The sequence below is a fragment of the Bison bison genome, unplaced genomic scaffold (genome assembly GCF_000754665.1).
Source record: "Bison bison bison isolate TAMUID 2011002044 unplaced genomic scaffold, Bison_UMD1.0 scf7180017864215, whole genome shotgun sequence".
Taxonomy (NCBI): Eukaryota; Metazoa; Chordata; class Mammalia; order Artiodactyla; family Bovidae; genus Bison; species Bison bison.
This window is the reverse complement of record NW_011494787.1, coordinates 12,117,318-12,142,759: the sequence shown is the minus strand read 5'-3', so window position 1 is coordinate 12,142,759 and position 25,442 is coordinate 12,117,318. Positions and strand designations below refer to the sequence as shown.

Here is a 25,442-nt window from a genome sequence, read left to right as displayed (position 1 = left end):
AAGGCTTATCAAGAAATGTATTTCAATAAAAACACTGTATAGGGGTGAGCACTAGGAGAAATGTCTGGACAGGGCCATTTTTTCCCCCCTTCTAGTGAACATGTGTATTTCTACTGCACATGTGTACTTCATATGTTCAAAGTTCTGTGCCTGAGAATGTGGCTAAGAAGAATCTCAAAGCTGGTCTTACAGTTATTTGGCATGGCCTTAAAAATAAGTCTCACTTATTGTACAGGGGTTATGATTATGAGCTCTAGGGTCAGACTTCCAGTTTACTTCCATGAAAATTAGATTTAATGCAAGAGGCTTGCCAGGAGGCACAGTGGTAAAGAATCTGCCTGACAGTGTGGGAGATACAAGAGACTTGGATTTGATCCCTAGGTCGGGAAGATCCCTTGGAGTAGAAAATGACAACCCACTCCAGTGTTCTTGCCTAGAAAATTCCATGGACAGAGAAGCCTGGTGGGTTACAGTCCATGTGGTTGCAAAGAGTTGGACACGACTGAGTGACTGAGCACACACGCATGCTATATACATTACTTTCTACCTGTTTTTCCCCTTTAACAATATATCTTGGAAAGCACTCTTTATCAGTTCATGAAGACTTTTATTCTTTTTATATCTGTATAACTCCATTGTGTATGTGGATATACTGTTGTTTATTCAGTCAGTTCCCGTGATGAATATTTGAATTGTTCCCAATATTCTGGTATGGCAAATGATGCTGCAGTGAATAACTTTGGTGCATAATACTGTAGTTTTTATGGAGGTGTATCTTTAGGAAAGAATCCAAGAAGTATGATTGCTGAATAAAGTGTAAAGACATGTGATTTTGGTTTTGCAAAATTGCTCTCCATAGAGTTTGTATCATTTTCCAATTTTACCAGTGCTATATGAAGTGGTTATTTTTCTACAACCTCATAAAAAAAGGTATGTTGTCAAGCTTTTATATATTTTTTAAGCTTTTCTATTTTGTGTATACTTTTAATTTGCATTTTTATTATGGATAAATTTGAACATTTTTTTCTGTATATTTAAGGCAGTATGCTTTTAGTTTCTATGAATTGTCCATGTCTTTTGCACATTTTTCTATTGTATTTTTGATCTTTTTCTTAAGTTTTAACAGTTCTTTTATATATACTAAGAGAGTAGTTCTTTGTGGTGTAAATACTTTTCTCCTAGTTTTCCACTCAGCTTTTGATTCTGTTTATTGTGTATTTTGTATAGCATTTTAAAATATATAGTTGAATTTTGAACCTTAGAATCAGTGAGAAATGATTTGCTCGCTCTGGGATTATAAAGAAATACTCTCACATTTTCTTCAAATAATTATATGATTCTTGTCTCTCTCTTTTGAGCTCTGTTCCATTTAAAGTTTATTCTAATATATGGTTCTTCAATTTTGTCTTTTTTTATAATGGCTGTCTGTAGTCACATCTTCATTTATTAAAAAGGTTTGATTTATACACAATGACTGAAAAATTTTCTTCTGCTTTCATTTAACTTTTTTCCCCCCAGTTTTTATGTTCTAGTATGCATTTGTATTTAGATACATTTCTGATTTCCATTTGTTGTTGGGTATATTTTTATTTCATTTGTTGACCTGACAATAGACCAGTTTTACTAATATGTACACTATTACCTTTGTTTTATTTTTTTTCTTTTCTTTTCTTTTTTAACTTTACAATATTGTATTGGTTTTGCCATATATCAACATGAATCCGCCACAGGTATACATGTGTTCCCCATCCTGAACCCTCCTCCCTCCTCCCTCCCCGTACCATCCCTCTCGATCGTCCCAGTGCACCAGCCCCAAGCATCCAGTATCATGCATCGAACCTGGACTGGCGACTCGTTTCATATATGATATTATACATGTTTCAATGCCATTCTCCCAAATCATCCCACCCTCTCCCTCTCCCACAGAGTCCAAAAGACTGTTCTATACCTTTGTTTTAATTAAAAGTTTTTATTGTATTATCTAGTAAGGCAATGGCACCCCGCTCCAGTACTTTTGCCTGGAAAATCCCATGGACAGAGGAGCCTGGTAGGCTGCAGTCCATGGGGTCACTAGAGTCGGACACGACTGAGCGACTTCACTTTGACTTTTCACTTTCATGCATTGGAGAAGGAAATGGCAACCCACTCCAGTGTTCTTGCCTGGAGAATCCCAGGGACGGGAGAGCCTGGTGGGCTGCCGTCTACGGGGTCGCACAGAGTCGGACACGACTGAAGCGACTTAGCAGGAGCAGCAGCAGCAGCAGTAGGGTTAGTTTCACTGTTCTTCTTTTCTGATGTTCATACCTATTCTTGCTTGCGTACCTTTTAGTGTAATGCTTAGAATTAACTTGGTATTTTCATTGACATTGTTAAATTTATACATTAATGTGGAGGAGAACTGATTGACATCCTTCTTTTTTATTTGATTGGTCTTATTTGTGAAAAGAGATGTTTCTTTGAGTCTATTTTGGGGCTTTCAAGAGTGTTCTGAAAATTTTCTCATAGATAATTTGAGTTTTTTTGAAAATAGCTTTGTTGCAATACAATTCACATGGTATATCATTTAATGTGTACAAGTCAATAATTTTTAGTATGCCCACAGAGTTGTGCAATCATTAGCATCTAATTGCATAACATTTTCATCACCCCAGAAAGAAACCCTATACTTATTAGCAGTCACTCTGCATTTTCTTTCAACCCTCTCATTCTCCCCTACCCCTGAGCAACCATTAGTGTGCATTCTGTTTTTCTGTAGGCTTTCTATTCTGTTCTTATTCAGTATATAGAATTATATAATTCATTATCTTTTACAGCTGGTTTCTTTCTCTTAGCATGATGTTTTTAAGATTCTTCCATGTTTTATCATGTATCAGTACTTAAGTTATTTAATGCAGAATGGTATTCATTGTATGGGTGGTGGTGGTGTTCAGTCTCTCAGTCATGTCCAACTCTACGACCCCATGGACTGCAGCGTGTCAGACTTCCCTGACCTTTATCATCTCTTGGAGCTTGCTCAAACTGATGTCCAGAGAGTTGATGATACCGTCTACCATCTCATCCTCTGTCACCCCCTTCTCCTCTTGCCTTCAATCTTTCTCAGCATTAGGAACTTTTACAATGAGTCGACTCTTGGAATCAGGTAGTTAAAGTATTGGAACTTCTGCTTTAGCATCAGTCCTTCCAGTGAACATTCAGGGTTGATTTTCTTTAGGATTGACTGGTTTGATCTCGATTCCCAGAGACTCTGAAGAGTATTCTCCAGCACCAGATTTCAAAAGTGTCAATTCTTTGGCAGTCAGCCTTCTTTATGGTCCAACTCTCACACCCATACAAGACTTTTGACCTATTTGTATTTTTGAATCTGTAATGTGTCTCTTATAGACAGCATATAGTTAGATTCTGTGTTGTTTTTTTTAATCCAGTCTGTCAGCCTCTATCTTTGATAGATTATTTAGCCCATTCATATTTAATGTTACTGTTGATGTAGTTGGATTTACATTGTGCACATTTTGTCTCTTTATTTTCTATGTGTCTCATGTCTTCTTTTGTTCTCTTGTCTTTTTACTGGTTTCTTTTGAGTTTAGCAAACACTTTTGTGTATAACATTTAAACTTCTTTAATTAATTTTTCTCTATATTTTTTGAAGTTATTTTCCTAGTATTTACTCAAGTGGTTAGCATATACAGTTTAAAAATTTAAAAATTTATACTAAATTCCACGACAAAGAGAAACATTATTCTTGTATATCTGTATTCTTATTCCTTTTTGGCGTGGCTGCTATTAGTGTTTTTCTCATCTGTGAGTTGCTTGTGATTAAATGAAGTTTCCATATTAATAAGACATTATCATATTTAGAAATCCAAATATTGAAGCTTTTGTTTTTAATATGAAGTTCACATCCACAATTTTGTCCCTTTTATAATGCATGATGTAATGAAGATGTTTCTTTCCTTTAGGTTACACCTGTGTTTGAGGATTGGACTACTATTGATTGGTATCGATTTTTCTGTTTATGGGAGAAGTTGCCAGCTTCTATGAAGCGGGTGGCAGAGCTAGTAGGAATTGAAGAAGGGTTCTTGGCTCGCTGTGTGAAAGGAAATTTAGTAGCCAGAACTGAGAGACAGCACCGACAAATGGCCATCCATAAAAGGTAAATATCAGGGAGCTTGGACTATTCTGTTTTTAACACAGTACTGGATATGCAGCAGATGTCCAGTTTTGACTGAATATAGTAAAATTTTCAACTTCTTATATTTACTAAATTTATTGATATTTTAGTTTCTTCTTTGTAGCTTATAAGAACCCACTGTATATTGAGACTTTTTAAAGTAGAACATTTAATTACTTCTTCCCTTAAAGAAGATGTGAATCAGAACTGCCAACTTAGTGTGGCTTCATTTGAGGATATGGTTTGTATTACCCTTAGAAGTGATTCATTACCAGTAGAGAAGAGCCATTTGAAAGATTTTGAAATATAATAAAATTGCTTTTCTTAAAGCAATAGTTTCATATTATTTACATCATACTCAAGTATAAATTTTTTAAGGATTATATACAAATACATATAATCCAAATATACTTGGATGATTTGTGGCACAGTTACCTTTCACATCAAAAGCCAATTGATTTGGTTTTTTATAACCAAATTTCGGTTGAAACATCATTTGATGATATAATTGTATATCAAGCATTCTTTTAAAAAATATTTGTGTGATCACCTTTCTTGAACTAAGTCTCATTTCTTAAAATTAGTTAGTAGTATTGAAATATGGAAGAAATCTTTTTGATATACAGATATTAGTTTTTTGCTATAGTGCCAACATATGTTAGAATTTACTTTTACAACCATTGAGCTCTTTGTCCACTAATGCTATATCCTATTAAGAATCTTCTCTCTTTCTCAGAGAGAAACTTTTTTGGTTCTTTCTTACCTTTTTTGGTTCTTTCTTGTTTCTTAGCATCTGTATTGTGCTTTCATAGTAAACATAAGTGACCTCTTACTGTACTTTTGGTAATTTACTTTCTAGGTTTTTTACCAGTCTTGTGCTATTAGATTTAATCAGTGAAGTTCCCTTAAAGGAAATTAATCAGAAATATGGATGCAATCGTGGACAGATTCAGTCATTACAACAGTCAGCTGCTGTTTATGCAGGTCAGTTAAATAAGCGTTCCCACATTTATTTAAGACTCTGTGGTTTGAGGTCAAGTTAAGATCACTTTTTTTCAAATTCCATTTTACTGTAGGCTTCTCTAAAAGTGATGTGATCATGTCAAACCATAATTTTGTATAGTCCCTGTCATCATCAGAACACCTAAACAGTGACTGCTCTGGGCTCAGTGACCCTGCTGTAGAAGACTGGCAGCTAGCTGAGTGTCTGTATCTTGGTCCCTTTCTATCTGTTAGCAACCTGCTGACCATCTCTCTTCTTTCTGTTTTTCTTTTTCTGGGGGAGGTGTCTTGAAAGAAGAAGTAGACATAATTTTCACTTGTCTTGCTTTTTTCAAGTTACTGATTAATGCTTGTTATTGTAGAGGATGGCAAATGAAGAGGGATTTCTGAACTTCTAGCTCACTGTTCTAAATATTATCTCATCTTTAAGGAAATACTGGTCTTCCTTAATAAAATTAAGCTCATTTTTTCTAAGGTAGGCAAACAAGGGAAGTTCTAGATCTGATTTTACTAAGAAATCCTTAAGCCATTAGGAAGGCAATCCTGGGCTACTGGAGACTGTGTTTGTAAGTTTCATTGTGAAGGTGTGAACACGTGTGAGAGAGTACTGAGGGAAAGATGCTGAGAGAGGGTAGTAAGAAGGGAGAGACTACCTTTAACCCACTGGCATCAAAGATCTCAGATTACCTCTAGAATTAATGTTCTCATAGGGAAGTGATTTTCTTGATGATTTGACACTTGGCTGCTCTGGCCTCTTTATTTTAAGAGAGTATAGCTATCAACCTGGGCAACTTCTTTATTTTTTAAGAAGATATCAATGGGACCTTTATTCTTTGGAAGTAGTCCTCTTAGCACTTGACAATTTAAATTAGTTCTCTTGTTTTCTCTAGGTGGAAACCAGAGTACTTTCTTCCTTAAAGAAAATAAGGAAGAGTGAGAGAGAGAAAGAGAGGAATGAACTAGTGAGGGATTTTTGTTTGTTTTGTTTTTATGTGCTCTGCCTCAATTTTTTTCGAATGTAAATTTATGATTAAGAATAAATAAGATAATAGTTAATGTGTCTAGCCAACTAGCTAGGCCCTTAATATAGGTCTACTCTACTATTAATTTACACTTTGGGCCTGTTAAACTTTATAGTTCTATAGGGGAAAAAAAAAGTGAAACAAAACTACCTCAAGAAATGGAGAATTGGTCTAGAAAGAATTTTTAATTCAATAATTATTCCATGAATATTCTAGGGATGATTACAGTGTTTTCCAACCGCCTGGGCTGGCACAACATGGAACTACTGCTTTCCCAATTCCAGAAGCGTCTTACATTTGGCATCCAAAGGGAGCTGTGTGACCTGGTCCGGGTGTCATTACTTAATGCACAGCGGGCCAGATTCCTCTATGCATCTGGTTTTCTTACTGTGGCTGATCTTGCTAGAGCAGATGTTGCTGAGGTGGAAAGTGTTCTGAAAAATGCTGCACCTTTTAAAAGGTAAGAAAATCCCCTCATCTACATAGGTTATTAAATGAAACAGGCTAATTTGTAAGTAGAAGATAATTTGTTAAAATATTTTTCTCTTAGATAATATCATGCCATATTTGGTATAAGTGGAAGAAAATCTGGCTTCTTTTCCCCCCTCGAGGATTACTTTTTTTGTATATATATTTAAAATATATTTTATGACTTTAAAGACACTTTTAAAAGTATCATAACTTTTCTCCTAGAAAGACTGTGTAAAGCTAAGTTACCAACGCTTTCTGCTTTGATAGATTTTAGTTCTCAGTATATATCCAGGACTCATTTTAGACTTTACTTCAGGCAAGAACACTTTAATATTTACTCTTCTTGAATATTCTTTGGAACCCTAGTCCCTCAAAACCAGTTTATGAGAAGAGGACTCTTTGACATACATGTGTGTGTATGTGTGTGTTTAAAACTATACTCATTGAATGGGCTGGCCTCAGGATGTTATCAAGGAATAGGTTATTTTCTCAACCACTGTTCTTTGAACTCTCTGTTATATGGAATCTCAGCCAAATCCTATAGCTATTTAGGCACTTTCAAGTGTTAACAGTTTTATTTTCAGGTTTTAAAAATTTGTTCTAAATTAGAGCATTAATCTCATTTCCAGTTCAATGCTTCTTTCCTCCCACTCACTTTAAGTGCAGATGCTCTCATTTAAGAACCTTGACACAGGGTCTGAAACTGATAACATGTGGGAAGGGATGGGGAGGCATAATCAAAGGAAAGGTCTCACTACCCAGTGCCACCTCACATCATGGGCTTTATTCTGTGTATCTGGCAGCAATGCAAGTTTGGTTCTTGCAAGCTGGCCCTGGTGCAGCATGCACTGCAACCAGCTATAGTGGTATAGCTGCCTCTGCCTAGATTTTGAAGGATAAAATTGCCCGGAGTCTTGAGGATGTGCAACCCGAGGAGAGGACTGCTGCAGTGGGAGGCCCACCGTGGAGTCTCCACTAGGACAGTGCGTAGTGGGGGCAGGGCCATTCCCTGTGACCCCTAGATTGGAAGATCCACTAGTGTGCCATTTTGTCACTATGGGTGTACCGCTGGCTAAAACCTACATAGTGTATGCTTTAAAACCTACTTATAAAGGTATTGATCTCCCCTGGAGCCTGTGATTTTCACAGAATCTTTGAATACATTTATACTTGCTTAGAAATATGTAATAAAAGACCCGAGGTGAAAAAATTTGTCTGTGGGCATATCCCTGTGGTAACAACATACCAAATATCATGCTTAACCCTTTCAGGAAGTCATCTGAAAGCAGTACACAAAAAATTTAATCAGAAAAAAGTTATAAACACATTTTGAAATCTCTTCATTATGTTAAGGCTGTTATTGCCATGACTATGCCTCTTCTGGAAGCCCAGAATCATCATTGATTAAAATTAGTGACACGTAGTAATAGGACAGATCAATATTATCTGCCTCCTCATGGGACACACTGAAAAAGACACAACACTATTCCTGGAATATTCTTATCAGAAATTTCTACCTTGAATTTTACTGTAGGGAAACATCAGGCAAACCTTAATTGGGAGACATTCTACAAAATATTTGGCCTGTACTTTTCAAAAACATCAAGTCATAAAAACAAAGACTTAAAGCAGGCTAAAGAGGCATGACAATCAAATGTACCACCTTACTCTAGATTGAATTAGAAAAAGAACATAATTGGAACAATTGGTAAAATTTAAATAAGGTGTGTAGATTAGATACAGTGTTGTATTGATGTTAATTTTCTGAATAGAAACTAATGTATCTGGAGACTGGCCTCCCTTTCAGTGCTTGGAAAACCCATCCAGCATTCAGATTGTCTCAGATAGTTTGCCATTACCAGCAATCTGCAGTGAATTACCTTGTGCATGTATATTTTCATATTGTTGATGACATGTCTTCAGAGTAAATTCCTAGATGTGAGATTTCAGAAGGTAAGTACATATATATAGCGCTATTAGATTCCAGATTGCTCTGCAGAAGGGTCCAGCCAAGTTGCACTCTCACTAGTCTGTTACCCTCAGCGTCACCGACAGAAGAGGTTGTTAAAAACTAAATTCAGTTTAAAACAAAATTTAAAATGCATGTAAAACCTTTGAGAGGATCCAATGCATTGGTGTTTATGATAACTATAAATAGGGTAACTCCCAGTGTTTGGAGTGTGCGTCAGAGCCATAGTCCCCAAGACCCAAACCAAAGACCCTATTGAATGAGTTGCTGCCAAGTGATCTCACATAATTAAGTTTCAACTTCACCAAAAGTATCAATCCAGGTACAGTGTTAGTGTTGGACATAGCACAGACACGTCCCTGTTCAGCTAAAAGTTTATCAAGAGCTGTCTTATTATCAAGAGCCAGAGAGTCTAAGTATTTTTGTTGCATAGCTAGTGCTTTTGCAATGGAATCTGCAGTGTTCCCTAAGAGTTGAGGAAATGTTCCTGATCATATTCTTCTTTGTTTTAACTTCTAATCAGGGAAGTAGGGCCCTGCCAAAGGAAGAAGTTTGAATTGTGAATGCCTCCTGTTAAGCCTTTTCTAGAACAGTTACGGGTCACAGTTAGATAACCTAAGAGGCATATTCCATATGAGCCATGTAGGCTCATATAGGAGCCATATAGGCATTCATAGACCCAAGAAGAATGATAACCACCACAGACAAAGACAAGACCTGTCAGGGCACAACCATTCCTATTAAGCAAATACTGACAATAGATTCATTCACAGGGATTGTTGCACTTACCTGTTCAAGCCAGGGATCAGTCAGGTTTTTAGTGCATGTGGGAAGAGAATCTTTTATCCTGAAACAGTTATCCTGAATACTAAAGGCTATCTCTTCTTAGTAATGGCTTGGGAGATACAGATGAGGATGTTATCTTTCCAGGCCAATGTTAGAGTGAAATTAGGAAAGAAAAGGAGAAAGGGTTTCATGTTTTGCTAAAGCAAGACTTGAGTCTGGTGTCTTGGGTGAAAGCAGTAGACATTGATATCAACGATTTTTCTTACTCACTGTTTTGTTTCCTGTGTTGTGTAGGACCAGATGTCAGCTGGTCTTCCTTAGCTGTGAGATGTACTCAAGACTCAATATGTTGTGTAGTTTTCCTGCAGTGTCAATGGTCAGGAGCACTTGGTAACATCCCTTCTCACAGGGCTCAAGGGGTGCCTTTGTTTTTAGTGATAGCTACAAAGATGCAAGGGCTTCCCTGGTGGCTCAGACAGTAAAGAATCTGCCTGAAATGTGGGAGACCTGGGTTTGATCCCTGGGTTGGGAAGATCCCCTGGAGGAGGGCATGGCAACCCACTCCATTTTCTTGCTTGGAGAGTCCCCACGGACAGAGGAGCCTGGCGGGCTGTAGTCCATAGGGTCACAAAGAGTTGGATACGACTGAGTGGCTAAGTGTAGCACAGCACAGCAGAAAGGTGGGAATGCAATTTTTCTCTCTTTAATTATCCTCATTTTTTTTTTTTTACCAAAGATAATCACAGTATCACAGTAAAACTAATTTGTTTGCTTTAAACTTGATCTGATTATTTAAGTGCAGCAAGAATAGTGATTAACCATGCAGGTCCTTTTTTAATACTGCTTTGCTGGAACCTTGTAAACAAGGTACCAGGTTGAGAAGTAGAGTAAACTTCATCTACACTTGCCATAGTCTTTATAGATTCTGCTGCCTTTGTATGAAAGTCACATAGGTCATTTCTCTGTTACTCAGGTTCAGTATTTTTAGTGTGAGCCTCAATTTTGATGACAGAAGTTTTAGAAAGTAAGTGAATAGCAGTAAGAAAATTGTTTACTTGTTACCCATTTCTTACTGGGGTCCCAGAGGATTGTCATACACAATTTTAAGATAATGAGTAGAATTATTAGTTAGGATTATACCAGGTTAGAGAAGGAAATGGCAACCCACTCCAGTGTTCTTGCCTGGAAAATCCCAGGGACGGTGGAGCCTGGTGGGCTGCCGTCTATGGGGTCACACAGAGTCGGACACAACTGAAGTGACTTAGCAGCAGCAGCATACCAGGTTATACCAAGTTTTTATGAACTTCACACAATTTCTGGAACACTTATATACCTATACAAATGCAACACAAAGAAGGCTTACTCTTACGTCTTATTTGATAATGTTTCCCATGTGATGTACTATCAAATAAGCCTAACGTCTTTGTTCCAGAGGCCCTCTGGAAAATTTCAAAGTTAGTTTGTAGTCAAAAGACTTCATTTAAAATTTGATTTGGGGAAGTTTGTTGAAGACATCAAATTGTTTGGACACTTGCCTAAATAGGATCACAGGTCAGTATGAAACAATAGTTGTCTATTTAGCAGATGAAGAAAAATTAAGTATTAGTTTTATATAAGTACACTATTGATAGTAAAACTTGATTTTTAAAACCCTTATAATAATTCAGTTTTAGCCAGCTTGATTACACATGGTAAAATCTTATCTCTCTTCAGCTTTTTGTATAACTTTAGTTTATCTTTTGTAACCAGAAGCTGTAATTCAGACAAAATTACTCTCATTTCCCTTAACAAAATGCATCTTTATTATCCATGCCTTTTCTTAGCCAAGAACACATCCTGCTTTCCTTGCATAGGGAGATGTTTCCTTTGTTGTTTCTTGTAGCTTTAATTATTGTATTAGAATTTTTAACCTTTGAAAACCTTAAGTTCTGGTGAAAATTTAGAAACTAAACAATTGTGGACTGCCTCTTATGCTAGGATTCTGCAGCTTGGCAAAATCATAAAGACTTTGTAACTTCTAGAAACATATGCTTTCTCATAGAAAAATTTCTCAGCATGGCACTGTTGACTGAAAAAATAAAGCACAATATGAGAGTTTTGAGTTAAGGTTTATTTGGGACAAAATGAGAAGTATAGCCCAGAAGACAGTGTTTCAGATAGCTGAGAAACTGCTCGAATGAGGTAGAAGGGAAGGCCAGTGTCACATATGATTTTAGTGAAGAGGGTACGTGCAGTCAGGCACACATTTTGGCAGAGGCTTGCTGCTAGTCACGAGGAGCAAGGGTAACCGTTAATGGTTTTAGTGCTTTTCTAGATAGGAGGAGTTGTAAGAATTGGGCCCATAAACTCTTCTAACTATCTGAAGATGTGTTCTGTCTGTTTTTCCCAGAGCACTGTGTGCCTGGGAAATTCCTGATTTCTCCACCCTGAACTCCTTACAGGGCGTGTTGAAGGTCACATCTATAGCAACTCAGGATTTAATCTTTGTGGAGGTAGATGGAAAGTGCCTATACTTGGCATCACCAAACATGTTTACTAATAACCCCAAATTTTATCTCTAGTTTTTCAATAATAGGAAGCCAAAAGTAGATAAACCTACATAAGGTAATCTTTCACCTATTGTGTCTTATTTGGAATGATCTAAATGTTCAATAAATTTCCATTACTTAACCTAGTCTTGGCAAAACTTTAGAGTTTTAGACTAAAAATTCAGGAAGCTTGTTTGAAAAGTTCACCTAGAAAACTTTTAATTGTCCTTTTATTTATTTAATTTACTTGTTTTAAACCAGCAGTCCTCAACTGTTTTAGCACCAGGGACTGGTTTTGTGGAAGACAATTTTTTTATAGACCAAGGTGGGTGATGGGGGAGGTTTTAGGATGATTTAGGTGCATTATATTTATTGTACACTTTATTTCTATTATTATTACATCGGCTCCACCTCAGATCATCAAACATCAAACATCAAAACTCTAGGTCTTAGAGTTTGGGAACCCCTACTCTAAACAATTATATTTAGATTATAGTAAACATTTTGCCATGTCAAATTATTTTTCTTACTGACAAATTTGTCAGGTAGAATAAAAGTATTATAATAATACTAATAATTCTTAAGACAGCTCTGTTTTAATTAAATCAATAAGCTTAAACTAGTTTTTATTTATTATAGATTAATTTAGATAACATAATCTTGAAAAGCATCTGAGTTAGTTATATTCTTTAGAACTTTAGAATTGTGAATCCTTAAAACTTGTCTTTAAACCAAAAAAATAGAGCTCTTATTGTAGACAATACTATACTTCCAAAAAATTAAAAAAAAAAGATTACACTTCTGAGGAAGATTTTTAACTCTATTTACGTTATGTATTTAATCTGGACTTGGTATCATGAGTTTCGCACAAGTGATGCCATTTGGAGCCTCTGGTTTTTCTCTTTGACAAACAGATTTTCACTTTTACTAGCCATATAGATGAAAAATTATGTCTTGGTATGGTTTTAATGTGCATTTTTATAAATATGCAAGATGGTAAATTTTTTTCAAATTTTCAGAATTATTTAAAGAAATATATGTGAATTATCTGGTTATATCTTTTCCTTATGTTTCTACGAAGTTATAGTCTTTCTCCTCCTTTTTTTTAAAGCATCTTAAAATCTTTTCTTTTTAAAACTGATTAGAGTTCCAGCCATTCGTTTGACGTGTACATTTCATAAATTTTCTCAAAACTTACCAGTTGTATTTTTACTTTATTGCATTATTTTTGCCATGCAGAATTTTCTTTCATTTATTTTTTAGCAATCTTTTTTTAATTTTTGCTTTTCAATTGTCATAGTTATAAAGTTTTTCATACAGTGAGATTAAAGAGGTATTCACATATTTTAGTATTCATAAGTTTGCATTTAGATTCCTGATGCATTTAGAATTTAGTTTTGTGTATCATGTTAAGCCTGGATCCAGTTTTACTTCTCAGTGGCTCTGATTTATAAAAGAGTTTATCTTTGTCCCGGTGATTTGAGATGCCACCATCATATATTAAATATCCATATGTAATTAAGTCTATTTCTGGACTTTCTATTTTATTACTATTCTTTCTGTCAATTAATGAGCCAGCACCATGCTTTTATTTATAGCGGCTTTACTTTATAGTGTGTTTTTTATAAAGGCTGTATAGTGTCTTTTAATGTCTGGTGGGATAACTTCTACCTTATAGTTTTTTCAGTATTTTCCTGGCTATTCTTGCATGTTTGCCCATATGAAACTTAAAGTGCTTTTTGATATTTTATTGGAATTGGGTTGAAATTTAATAGAACTGATTTATCAGGAGTTTTAAAATATTTTCCTCATACAGATTTTTAGGAGTTTTAATTTTCTTCCTACAAATGTTATACATTTCTTGTTAAATTTATTTCTATTATATTTAATCATTATTCTGTTTTTAATTGATGGTTGTCTTCTGTATTTTCTACATAGTTATTACTTGAGTATGTAAAGGCTATTGAGCTTTATGTATTTTTTATCCATACTTTTCATTGTTTAAATTACTTATCATTTACCATTAAATCAATTATCATTGATTCTCAAAGATTTTCAAAGTATTGTCATATCATTTGCAAATAGAGATATTTTACTTTTTCCCTAACAATTCTTGTGCTTCTGACAGATTTCTTTTGTCTGATTGAATTAGCTATTAATAATAGTGCTATAGGTAATGGTAGTAGATAGTGGTAACAGAGATAGTGGACATTTTTGCTTTGTTTACGCTCCCAGTGGAAATGCCTCTGCTACCGTAATAAGATACTGGCTTCAGGATTATGATGTGTGTTTGTGTGAAAAGTGAAAGTCGCTTGGTCATGTCCAACTCTTTGTGACCGCATGGACTATACACCCATGGAATTCTCCAGGCCAGAATACTGGAGTGGGTAGCCATTCCCTTCTCCAGGGGATCTTCCCAACCCAAGGTTTGAATCTGGGTCTCCCTCATTGCAGGCAGATTCTTTACCATTTGAGCCACCAGGGAAGCCCCATGTGTGTGTACGTACAATCATTTTAGGAAAATGGCCATTAATTGCAATTTTCTCAAATGTTTTGTATCAGGAATGGGTATTAAATTTTGTTAAAGAGTTTTTCAGCATCAATGGAGATAGTCTTAGGTTTTTTTTTCCCCTGTTACATCTGTTAGCACGTTATATTAATAAGATTTCCTACTATTCAGTCAGTTTTATATTCCAGAATAAATTTCAGTTGGTTGTGGTATATTATTTTTTACATGATGCTGGATTCTATCTGCTAATATTTAATATAGTATACTTTTACATTGTTACCCTTAAATAATATTAGTCTGTAGTTTTCATACATGTGTTCATGTGTGTGTTTGCACAATCTTTACTCAAGTTTTGATATCATTGTTTGATATCAGACTTGCTTCATGAAAAACAGGAAGATTTTTCCTTATATTCAGTACTTTTGAACTGTTTAAAGTTTTGATATGATTACCCTATGAAACAATCTTGATTGTGCCTTTTAGTGGGGTTAGTTCTTTGACCAGCTTCTCTGTTTTATATTTTCAGAAATCAGTCTCTTTAAACTTTCTACATCTAGTGGGGTCAGTTTTGGTAACCTTTCTGAACAAAATTATTTATTTCATCTGGATTTTCAAATATATTTTCATAGAGATCTGTAAAAAAGTCTATTAGGAATTTAAAATATTTCATTTCTCTTTTTTGATTTGTTATTTTGTAAATTTCTACTTCCTTTTTTTCCTCAGATCAACTTGTGGTCTATTTTGTAAATTTAAAAAATCAAAGATTTTGTTTTACTCATGAGGTCTACTAAAAAAAAATCTACCTCATTCATTCCTTAGTTTTTAATTTTATTACTTCCCACTGCTTTCTTTTGTTTTACTTTGTCATACTTTTTGTAGTTTTTTTTTCTAATTTTATTTTATTTTTAAACTTTACATAATTGTATTAGTTTTGCCAAATATCAAAATGAATCCACCACAGGTATACATGTGTTCCCCATCCCGAACCCTCCTCCCTCCTCCCTCCCCATACCATCCCTCTGGGCCGTCCCAGTGCACCAGCCCCAAGCATCCAGCATCGTGCATCGAACCTGGACTGGCAACTCGTTTCCTACATGATATTTTACATGTTTCATTGCCATTCTCCCAAATCTGTGTTGAACTAGAAATTTGTTGACATTTATGTTTTTATTGATAAATAAAATGCTGTGTTTTTAATTTTGATACTATAAATTTAGTACTGTGAATTTTCCTATGGTCACTTATTTTAAATGTAGCCAGACATCTGATATTTAAGGCTTTCATTATTTTCTTTATAGGAATTATGGAATTTGCATATTTTCCCTTTTTGGCTGGGTGGAAGTTCTTTTTTTGTCGTCGTTAGTTATTTCTAGTTTTATTGCATTGTAATCTAAGTGTGTTTTATAACATTTCTACATTATGAAATTCACTAACAGTTTGTTTCCTAATACAGAATATGATCAATACAAACTGGATAGATATATTCTCTATAATAAAAATGAGATATTTTCACAAAATCTACCTTATTGTGTTAATTATGTCTTATTCATTCCCCAATGCCAGTACTTCATCTGTCTTTGAATTATTTATTAAAGTCTACCAATTGTTAGTGTACTTCTCTCTTTGTCCCCTTGTGTCTCTTACAGTGTTTGCTGATGGCTTGTTATTCAGAGTGTAAATATTCATAGTAAATATGACTGATAGACAGTTATCTTTATTGTGCTTTTGGTTTTGAGCATTAAATTATACCCTTCTTGGAGTGCCCCTCACTGCTTTCTTCTTGTTTCCCTTTGCCTGGAAATTCCTTTTCCCGTGCCTTTATTTTTAGCTTTCTTGAATCGCTTTGTTTTAGATGTGAATTTTGTGTACCACATTGAGTTGTAGTAGTGTTTTGCTTTCTGATACAAATTGAAAATCTTTTTTTGGGTGTGTGTATGCTTTGATGATTTATAATGTAATTCCTCATTTTAATTTTTTAATAATTAAAAATAACAAATGAACATATGAAGATCTTTTTAATAGATAATTTAATTTTGCTCACATTGATATGAATAATATGTCTGGTGTAAATTCTCTCAAATTATTTTATAATTATGTATTATGTAATGTTTGCTATGTTTCTTTATCTAAGGGTGCTCTTTGGGACTTTATTTTTAAATTTAGAAAAGTTATATTTTTGTTTTATTGGATACCTTTTATTATCTGGTTTGTTAAGATTTTAATTGTATTCCATAATTCCTATCTATTGCCTTAACAGCAGTCACTGACATTGAACTTACTTTAGCTTTCTTTTACCCTCTACCTTTTCCTTCTGTTTTCAAAGTGCATTATTTCTACCTTATCTCAATATATAAATTTTGTATGTTAATTTTCCACCTTTGTTTCCTTGTAGGGGTAGGAATGGAAGATTAATATAATCTACATTTTTAGTTATTCAGATTTTTACCATTGTTCTTACTGCTGAGGTGTTCCTTCCTGTCTTTGAACAGATGAAACTTATCCTCTAGTAGATTTAGATTTCATGAGGAGGGCTTATATAATATAGAATTCTCCAAGTTCTTGTATGTTTAAAATTGTTTTTCCATAACCTTAATATTTGAAGTACATCTTGGTTGGACGGCCTATACTTTCTTTTATTGTGTTTTTTGAAAATGTTATCTCTTTGCTTTGTGTGCTGTTTTTGAGATTTCTGATGAGAGTGTGATTCTTTTGCCCTTCCAGATATGTAGGCCTTGAGGTTTATTTTTCATATTTTTGATAGTTTTACTAGGTGTTTTAACTATTTCTTTGGAACAAAGTACTTAAGTTAGTGTCTTAAAAGCAACTAGTATTATGTATTATCTCAGTGTTTCTGCAAGTCATGAATTCGGGAGCAACTTTCCTCTTAGCTCCGGTTTGAGTTTCTCATAGGGTTGTAGTCATCTGAAGGATTGACTCAGATCTGCTTTTAAGATAACTCACACACATGCTGGCAATTTGGTGTTCAATTCTACACATGAGCTTCTCCACAGAGCTTCATGACACCCTTATGCCTTGATGGTTGGCTTCCCTCAGAGTGATTGACCCAAGAGAGAGCAAAATGGAAGCTGCAGTGTCTTTTATGGCCTAGCCTCAGTTTTTTAATTGTGGATGAGATGCTAAATTGGTCCCTGTTCTCCTTTCTTCACTAGAAATAGAAGTTTCTTGGCTTCCATAATTTTTATGGAAAATTAAATTTCCCTCATCCTGTTCATCTTCTCTTTGTGATATTTCAGTTACATATATGTTAGACTATTCAGGGTGTAGAATCTATTATTTTACTATGAAGAGCACTGATATTTTATCAGTCAGTTAGCTTGGCTGAACTCAAACTTTTCTAGGCAATAGTTCAAATCTTTGTTCAGTTGTGTAGACTTTTACCTGGCTGCTTGGAGTCTGCACACAGTTGCATAGTTTTGAGGTCAGCTAGATATTTGGGCAGAATTTATATGAAAAATTTTTGGTTCTCCTCTGTATCTCTCAGTTCTGAATTATCTCGCTTCATTTTGTATCTCTTGTAGTTACTCTGAGCTCTGTTTCACATTCTGTCGATAAACTCCAGTTTTCTGTTTAAGGATTCTGTCTTAGTGAGGCCTTCCCTGATGATGCTATTTAAAAATTGCAGAGCCACTCATACCTTTCTGGTGCTTCATTTTTTTTTTTTTAACACAACTGTTATTTATCAACAGTTAACACAGTATGTGTTTTAACTTTTTTTATTTTTATTTTAACGTTTTTTGTTTTTAGAATGTAAGTTCTTTGAGAGTCTATATACTTTCTTCTTGATCTGTGCTATTTCTTCAGTTACTAGAAAAGCTCAGATTGATGCTTAATAAATACTTGTATTAATGAATGAATCAATGCATTAATTAATTTCATTTCCTGTCTCTTGTATAGTACTCGAAAGGCAGTGGATGAGGAAGAGGAAGCAGTTGAAGAGCGTCGAAATATGCGAACTATTTGGGTGACAGGCAGAAAAGGTTTAAGTGAAAGGGAAGCAGCAACCCTTATAGTAGAAGAAGCCAGAATGATTCTGCAGCAGGACTTAATTGAAATGGGAGTGCAATGGAATCTACATTCCTTTCTAAATTCTGATACACACTCACTGACCAGCAGTGAGTCAGAAGTAAAAGAACACAAATTTATACCTCAAACTAAGAGTTCTTATAAAAGATTAACATCAAAGAAAAAAAGTGACACAATATTTAGTGATTCTGTTAATCACTTACCAGATACCATGCAAGATTTAGATAAAAGTAGAGAACATACAGATTCCTTTTATTATAAATTTCAGGATGGGAATCAAGAGTGTCATCATTCCATCTCCAGAGGGAAAAAACAGGCTTCTTTGAGTATTAAAAAAGGAAAGCTAGGAACTTCTCTGAATGAGGGGAAAGCAAGCACTTCGAAAGTTGTTCGGACTCTCTCATCACGGAAAACAAAAAGAGAAGCTTTAAATTTTAGTTCAGAAAAAGTGAGTACAATCTCTCAATCTTGGAAACATGGTAAGCATCGAAAACGATCCAGCGACAGTAGCCCTGTGAAAGACACAAAGATGCGTAGAATCAATTTACAAGAACGGACTATGTCTAATTCTATTCATTGTGAAGACTCTTTTACTTTAGATGAGATGAGTATGGAATTTAGAAGTCCAGAGCCATTTGCTAAAAATGTATCTTTCCGTGCTGAGAGAAGATGTAACATAATACCATTTGCATCACAAACAGAACAAAGTTGTTCTAGGAACAATAAAATACCTAATGATATTCTTGGGGAACACTTGATCACAGGATCTCAGAGTAAACATGTGATTCAAGCCACTAGTGTGGTCAGTGAAAATGGAAGAGAATTAGCTGTTGAATCAGAAAAAAAAAATAAAGTGGTGATACAAAATGATTCAAAAATCCAGAATGTTTATGTGAAACACCATGACACCCATCCAATTAACCAGTGCCTGGAAAAGCAGTTTAATAAAGAGACAAATACTCACATCAAACTGAATACAACAGTAGCAAAACAAATACCCTATGAGACAGACAGTAGTTATTTGAATAGAGACTCAAATGTTATTATGAAATGTGAAAGTACAAAGTTTAATGTTGAGGAAAATAAATCAAGTAATCTTAAGGCATCAGGAGATATCATAAGCAGCATTGAGATACCCAGTGAAGTACATCTACCAAGTGGAGCATTTGGTAAATTAAGAGGCCAGCCTGAGAATATTCTAGATACTCCTAGAGTACAAGGAAGAACAGATGCTTATGCAGCAGACAGAACTAAAAATAATTGTGTTTCTGACTTAGGTTTAGATCTCTGTGATCTTGAAGATAGTTTCTACCTGGATACTCAGTCAGAGAAAATAATTCAGCAGATAGCAACTGCAAATGCCAACCAAGAAGGACCCAAGGATACCAGCCTGGCAACAGGGATGATTCAGAAGAACCTAGACAAACAGAGCTCAATGAGCTCCTTTCAGAAAGAGACTCATGTTGCTTTTCCAGGCGAACAGCATTCACTAGAAATGACAAATCATTTGAAACATAAGACTGTAGATGTTGTGAAGCAAAGCACTGATTCACATGAGGTTGATACCCTGACTCCAGAAAGGCCAATTTTTTATTCTCCAATACTAGTAGGGGAAAATGGCCCATGTTTTAAAGGCAGTGAACTTTCTGTTACTGACTCCCAATTAAATAGTTTTCTTCAAGGTTATCAAACACAAGAAACTATGAAGCCAGTTATACCTGTGATTCCTCAAAAGAGAATTCCTACTGATACAGAAGTAGAGTGTCTGCCAGTTCCTGAAACAAGTTTGAATTTGAGTGGTAGTTTACTGTTTGACAGTTTCAGTGAAGACTACCTTGTAGAAGAACAACGACCTGATGGACAAGAAAAAGAACACCTTCCTTCTGAAATAACATCAGTCCATTTCGATGATTCTCTGTGTCTACAACCAGAGGGCATAATTAAAAAACCAGATATGAATGAGAATCAAGATAATCAGCAGCCATTGTCTTGTTTCAGTGATGAGTCTATTATATTTTCAGAAATCGATTCTGTCCAGATGGTTGCAGCTTTGGACAATGTAGACATAGTTCCTGTCCAGGAGAAACATAATACTGCAGAATCTCTAAAAATACTGAAACTGAGTGATCAAGTGACTGTAGGTAATGATGATTCCCAAAGAGAAGTAATTGGAGAAGAAAAAGATAAAAGGTCTCAAAAATCCAAGTTAACTGGCACAAGGCAAGATAATTCATTTCTATGGTCAGGAGCATCATTTGATTTAAGTCCAGGACTGCAAAGGATTTTAGACCAAGTGTCCAGTCCTCTAGAAAATGAAAAGCCAAAATTAACTGCTACAGACTTGCCTGGTTTGAATGGAGAAAATGCAGAGGTAAATGACAGACAAGTGATTTCAAATACGGAGCCAAATCAAGTACAAGGAATTCCATTTTCACCTAAAATTGTAGTAAGAGGCAATCTTGAGGCACTACAGAACGATGTCATTCATGGTGAAACCTCCCTCTTGCCTTGTAAAGAAAACTGTATAGTTCGTGATAATGGACTCATTCCTCCTACACCTATTCCTTCTGATTCTAAGTTGGCATTTCCAGATATTCTTGGAACATCTGTGAAACTTAAGAAAATTAGTCATGGTTTTAAACTTGGTGAAAGTTCTTCATTTTGCTCACCTTCCAATAATAAAAACCATGATTTACATCCAGAGAGTAGAAATGGTTTTAAAGATAACAGTTCTATTAGAGACACAAATTTTTCACCGCAGTTACTGCAGAATGGATCACAGTTAACTCTAGCCTCATGCAGTCCTGAAAGTTTGGCCATAATTGATGTAGCAAGTAACCAAACTCTCTTTCAAACATTCATGAAGGAATGGCAAAGCAAAACTCGATTCTCCATCTCACTGGCTTATGAAAAGATCAGTAATTTGACATCTTCTAAAAGTGCTACTATTGGTGGTATGTTTAAGCAAGGTAAGATTAAAAAAAAATCTTTTGTATGTAAAATAGTGTGACTGAGACTTTGCAGAATTGGATATTAAATGTAATAAATTTGTTCAAAGTTTAATAAGTTTCTCCTGTGTAGGTTTACATGTAGAACAGCTTTGTTGTTCAGTGCAACTCTGTATAAGAGATGGGGGACATCTGGACACATGGGTAGGAGAGCTGAGCAGTGAGGCCAAGAGCGCAAAGCTGGTAGACTGAAAAAGTGTAGACCACTAGGACATTGTTTGTTCCTCTGGCTCTGATCTGTTGTTGTGCCTGGGGTCTATCAATCCTGTGTCTGCCTCCTTCCAAGTAGGCCAGAGAGCCCATCTGAACAGCCTTGCTATAGCACCTCCCCACAGGAGTTCCATACCAGTGTTGTCGCCCAAGTCACTGACCCAGCAGCCAAGCTTATTGCGACTGGAGACACCACAGCTGGTGTGTCTGGTTCAGAGGCCAGAATTGGAACAGTGTTTGACAGCTTAATGCTTCAGGAACCTGTCTGTTAAATATAGCTCTTCTATGCCATTCTGGGCTTTGCCCTGGCTGAGGCCATAGGGCTTTTCTGTTTGGTTGTCTTGCTCATCTCTTTATTTTGTGAGGCTCTGTGGTAGTTTCTCATATATATCTGCTGCTTTAGCTCTTGGTCATGCCTAGTGTTAGTGTAAAGTGTGCTGAGCTTTACCATTAAACACATTTCTCTTAAGAAATCATATATATATACACATATATATGGAGAAGGCGATGGCACCCCACTCCAGTACTCTTGCCTGGAAAATCCCATGGATGGAGGAGCCTGGTAGGCTGAAGTCTATGGGGTCGCTCAGAGTTGGACATGACTGAGCGACTTCACTTTCACTTTTCACCTTCATGCATTGGAGAAGGAAATGGCAACCCACTCCAGTGTTCTTGCCTGGAGAATCCCAGGGACAGGGGAGCCTGGTGGGCTGCTGTCTATGGGGTCGCACAGAGTTGGACATTACTGAAGCGACTTAGCAGCAGCACACATATATATGTAATAATCATATATATATATAATAGTTTGAATATGTTTCTAAAATTTAAGATGTATATTTTGAATATGGTTCAGCTTTTTTGTGGCACCATAATGATATGGTTTTAATTAATTAAAATATAAATGATTTACAATATTGAATTAATTTTGGGTATATAGTGATTTGGGTATATAGTGATTCAGTTTTTTATAGATTATACTCCATTTAATGTAATTGTAAAATAATGGCTCTATTTCCCTTTTCTGTACAATATATTCTTATGGCTGACTTATACATTGTAGTTTGTACTAATTAATCTTCTACTGTTATCTTGCCCCTCACACCTCCTTATCCTCAATCACTGATTTATTCTCTTTGTGAGTCTGTTTATCTTTAGTTATATTCATTTGTTTAATTCTTTAGGTTCCACATATAAATGATAAAATACAGTATTTGTCTTTCTGTATGACTTATTTTACTCAGGTCCATTCATGTTGTTGCAAATGGCAGACATGATGCTTTGTATTAATTATCATTGCTCATGGGGAGCCTGGTGGGCTGCCGTCTATGGGGTCGCACAGAGTTGGACATGACTGAAGCGACTTAGCAGCAGCAGCAGCAGCATGAATTATTTTCTCTTAAACTGTAATATCCTTATTCACTTATGTCATAACAGAAGTACGTAACAAATAGGCACTTTATTTTCAGTGTGTATTAGCTTGTTTGCCAAGACTTATCTCAAGTAGAATTTATAACTCCACTGATAGTCATGAATTCTGTACTGCAGTGTTGACCACAAAGCCTCACAGGACTCTTCCAGGTTTTCAGAGACTTGAAACTTTTAGTCAAATAATACCATGTATTCCTGTCTTATTTCATGACAGTAATGATTCAGTATTATGGGGGATAGCTGTAGTCAGCTTGACAACATGTTGTGGAAATCAAAGATTTGATGAAATTTCTTAAATCTCTGTATTATGAATCAATTTGTTCATAAAGTTCTAAGTATTTGTTTGCTACTCAACTCAGGAAGAATATGTGTTAATGACAAGTTTTATGTACCTTCAGTGTTAACTAGTTCTTTCTATTTTTCATCCAACAAACAAAATTGAGTACATTTCCTGTGCTAGAAGTTAGAAAGATTAAAAACTTTCCACTTAAATTTAACAAATATGTGCCAGTTATTTTCCAGGTATTGGGGATATAATTGTAAATAAGATAGATTAGTTGTTGACCTAATGTTTTTGACCAGCGTCTTTGGAATTGAAAATGTATTATGTTAGGAAAAATGTTGACTGCATATACAAAACCGTACCTAATTTTTAACCAGCAGCAGCAAGACTCTTGGTTTTTCTAAGTGTTAAACTGTTAAAAACTGTTGGAGTTTCTAAGTGTTAAAAGTTGCTGAGTTTGCTGTAAATTTTTTGTGGTGTGCAAGGGTCTTTTTTTTTGAGTTATAAAAATTCAAAATGCAGCTTTTGAAAAACTTGAAGTTAATTTTAAACTTAGTCATTATTACAGATCTCTTTTTAAGAAGTCTTTGGTAGATTTTTCATAGTGACAATTATCTTAATTGATGGGATGCCTAGAAAGATCTTATAAACATCTAAAAATGATTATCCATTTAATGCATATTGTAGGGGATCTGAAAAATTTGCTTATCAAATGGTTTTTATTATCATATTTAATGTTCAATTTAATGACTTTTAGAGATTTTTAACTATTTCACTTTGGATTTACATAGTTAGTTTCCCTCAAGAAGCCTCTATTAGAGATGATGGATTTCCTGTTAAAGACTGTGATGACATCTTACTGGTTGGGCTTGCAGTATGTTGGGGTGGAAAAGATGCTTACTATTTTTCACTGCAGAAGGAACAAAAGCATTCTGGTAAGTAATCACTATTTGGCTAAGTTATATAATTTTAATGCAACCTCTATGAGGATAGTGACTTTTTTGTTGAGAATAGTCTCCTGATACTTACCTAGACTTTATTTTTAGTAATAAGAAAACTCTTTTCATTTTTTAAAAAATCCTGGCTATTGTATACATTATTTCACATATTATCTGGAATAATGTTTTAAGAAGCACCCCCCAATCTCCCTTTCTCCCTTCTGCTTGTCACATGGAGCTATTAATACTATGTTTTCTTTCTGGGGGTAGTGGAGCCTTAAGGACTTGCTGGCCACCTAGAAAATTTGTTTCTGAAGACTGGGTCAAAGCAGTTTCTTTACAGGCTTGTTTCCTCCTATTTGGTATATCTGGAACTCATTTAGAGGCAATGATGAGCTAGACATCTACAGTAGTTGAATCACACAGGCTTTGGAAAGGTCATAGAGTTAAAAGGATATGATCTAGAAATAATTTGTGAGCTGATTATGGTGGTTGGATACCTAGTTGATTATTAGGTTTTAGAAGCAGAATTAATAAGGAAACATTTTAAAAGATGCGTGTAATGTCTATTCCTGAGTAAGCACGAAACATTTTCAGTTGTTTTGTAGGAAAACATCGTACGGTGAGTAGTTACTTGAACTTCTTTTATTTTAGATGTAGTTTTATACATTTATACTAAACTTCCCTGTAAAATGAGTTCCTTTTTTAAAAATTTACTTCCAAATAACTTTTTTGTCTTTAATTTCACATTCTGAGAAATGTAGATTTATTTTTAGAATCTTAATGTTTAGAATTTTCTCCTACCTAATTAGAGCTCATTCCTGTTGAGGTATTTCAAATCCTAAAAGATGATGCTGTGAAAGTGCTGTACTCAATATGTCAGCAAATTTGGAAAACTCAGCAGTGGCCACGGGACTGGAAAAGGTCAGTTTTCATTCCAATTCCAAAGAAAGGAAATGCCAAAGAATGCTCAAACTGCCACACAATTGCACTCATTTCACACACTAGTAAAGTAATGCTCAAAATTCTCCAAGCCAGGCTTCAGCAATATGTGAACCATGAACTTCCAGATGTTT

General features: G+C 35.2%; 1 protein-coding gene across 1 annotated transcript in view; it reads left to right on the top strand.

The window, feature by feature from the left end:
- POLQ (polymerase (DNA directed), theta) overlaps positions 1-25,442 on the top strand; it is a gene marked incomplete at its 5' end in the record, with an annotated part of 107,105 nt that overhangs the window by 36,922 nt on the left and 44,741 nt on the right. The window contains 5 exons of the mRNA XM_010845421.1: positions 3,957-4,150; positions 5,028-5,152; positions 6,409-6,652; positions 18,371-21,468; positions 24,220-24,363. Coding sequence (XP_010843723.1) covers positions 3,957-4,150; positions 5,028-5,152; positions 6,409-6,652; positions 18,371-21,468; positions 24,220-24,363 — 3,805 coding nt within the window. The remainder of the gene's footprint in view (positions 1-3,956; positions 4,151-5,027; positions 5,153-6,408; positions 6,653-18,370; positions 21,469-24,219; positions 24,364-25,442) is intronic.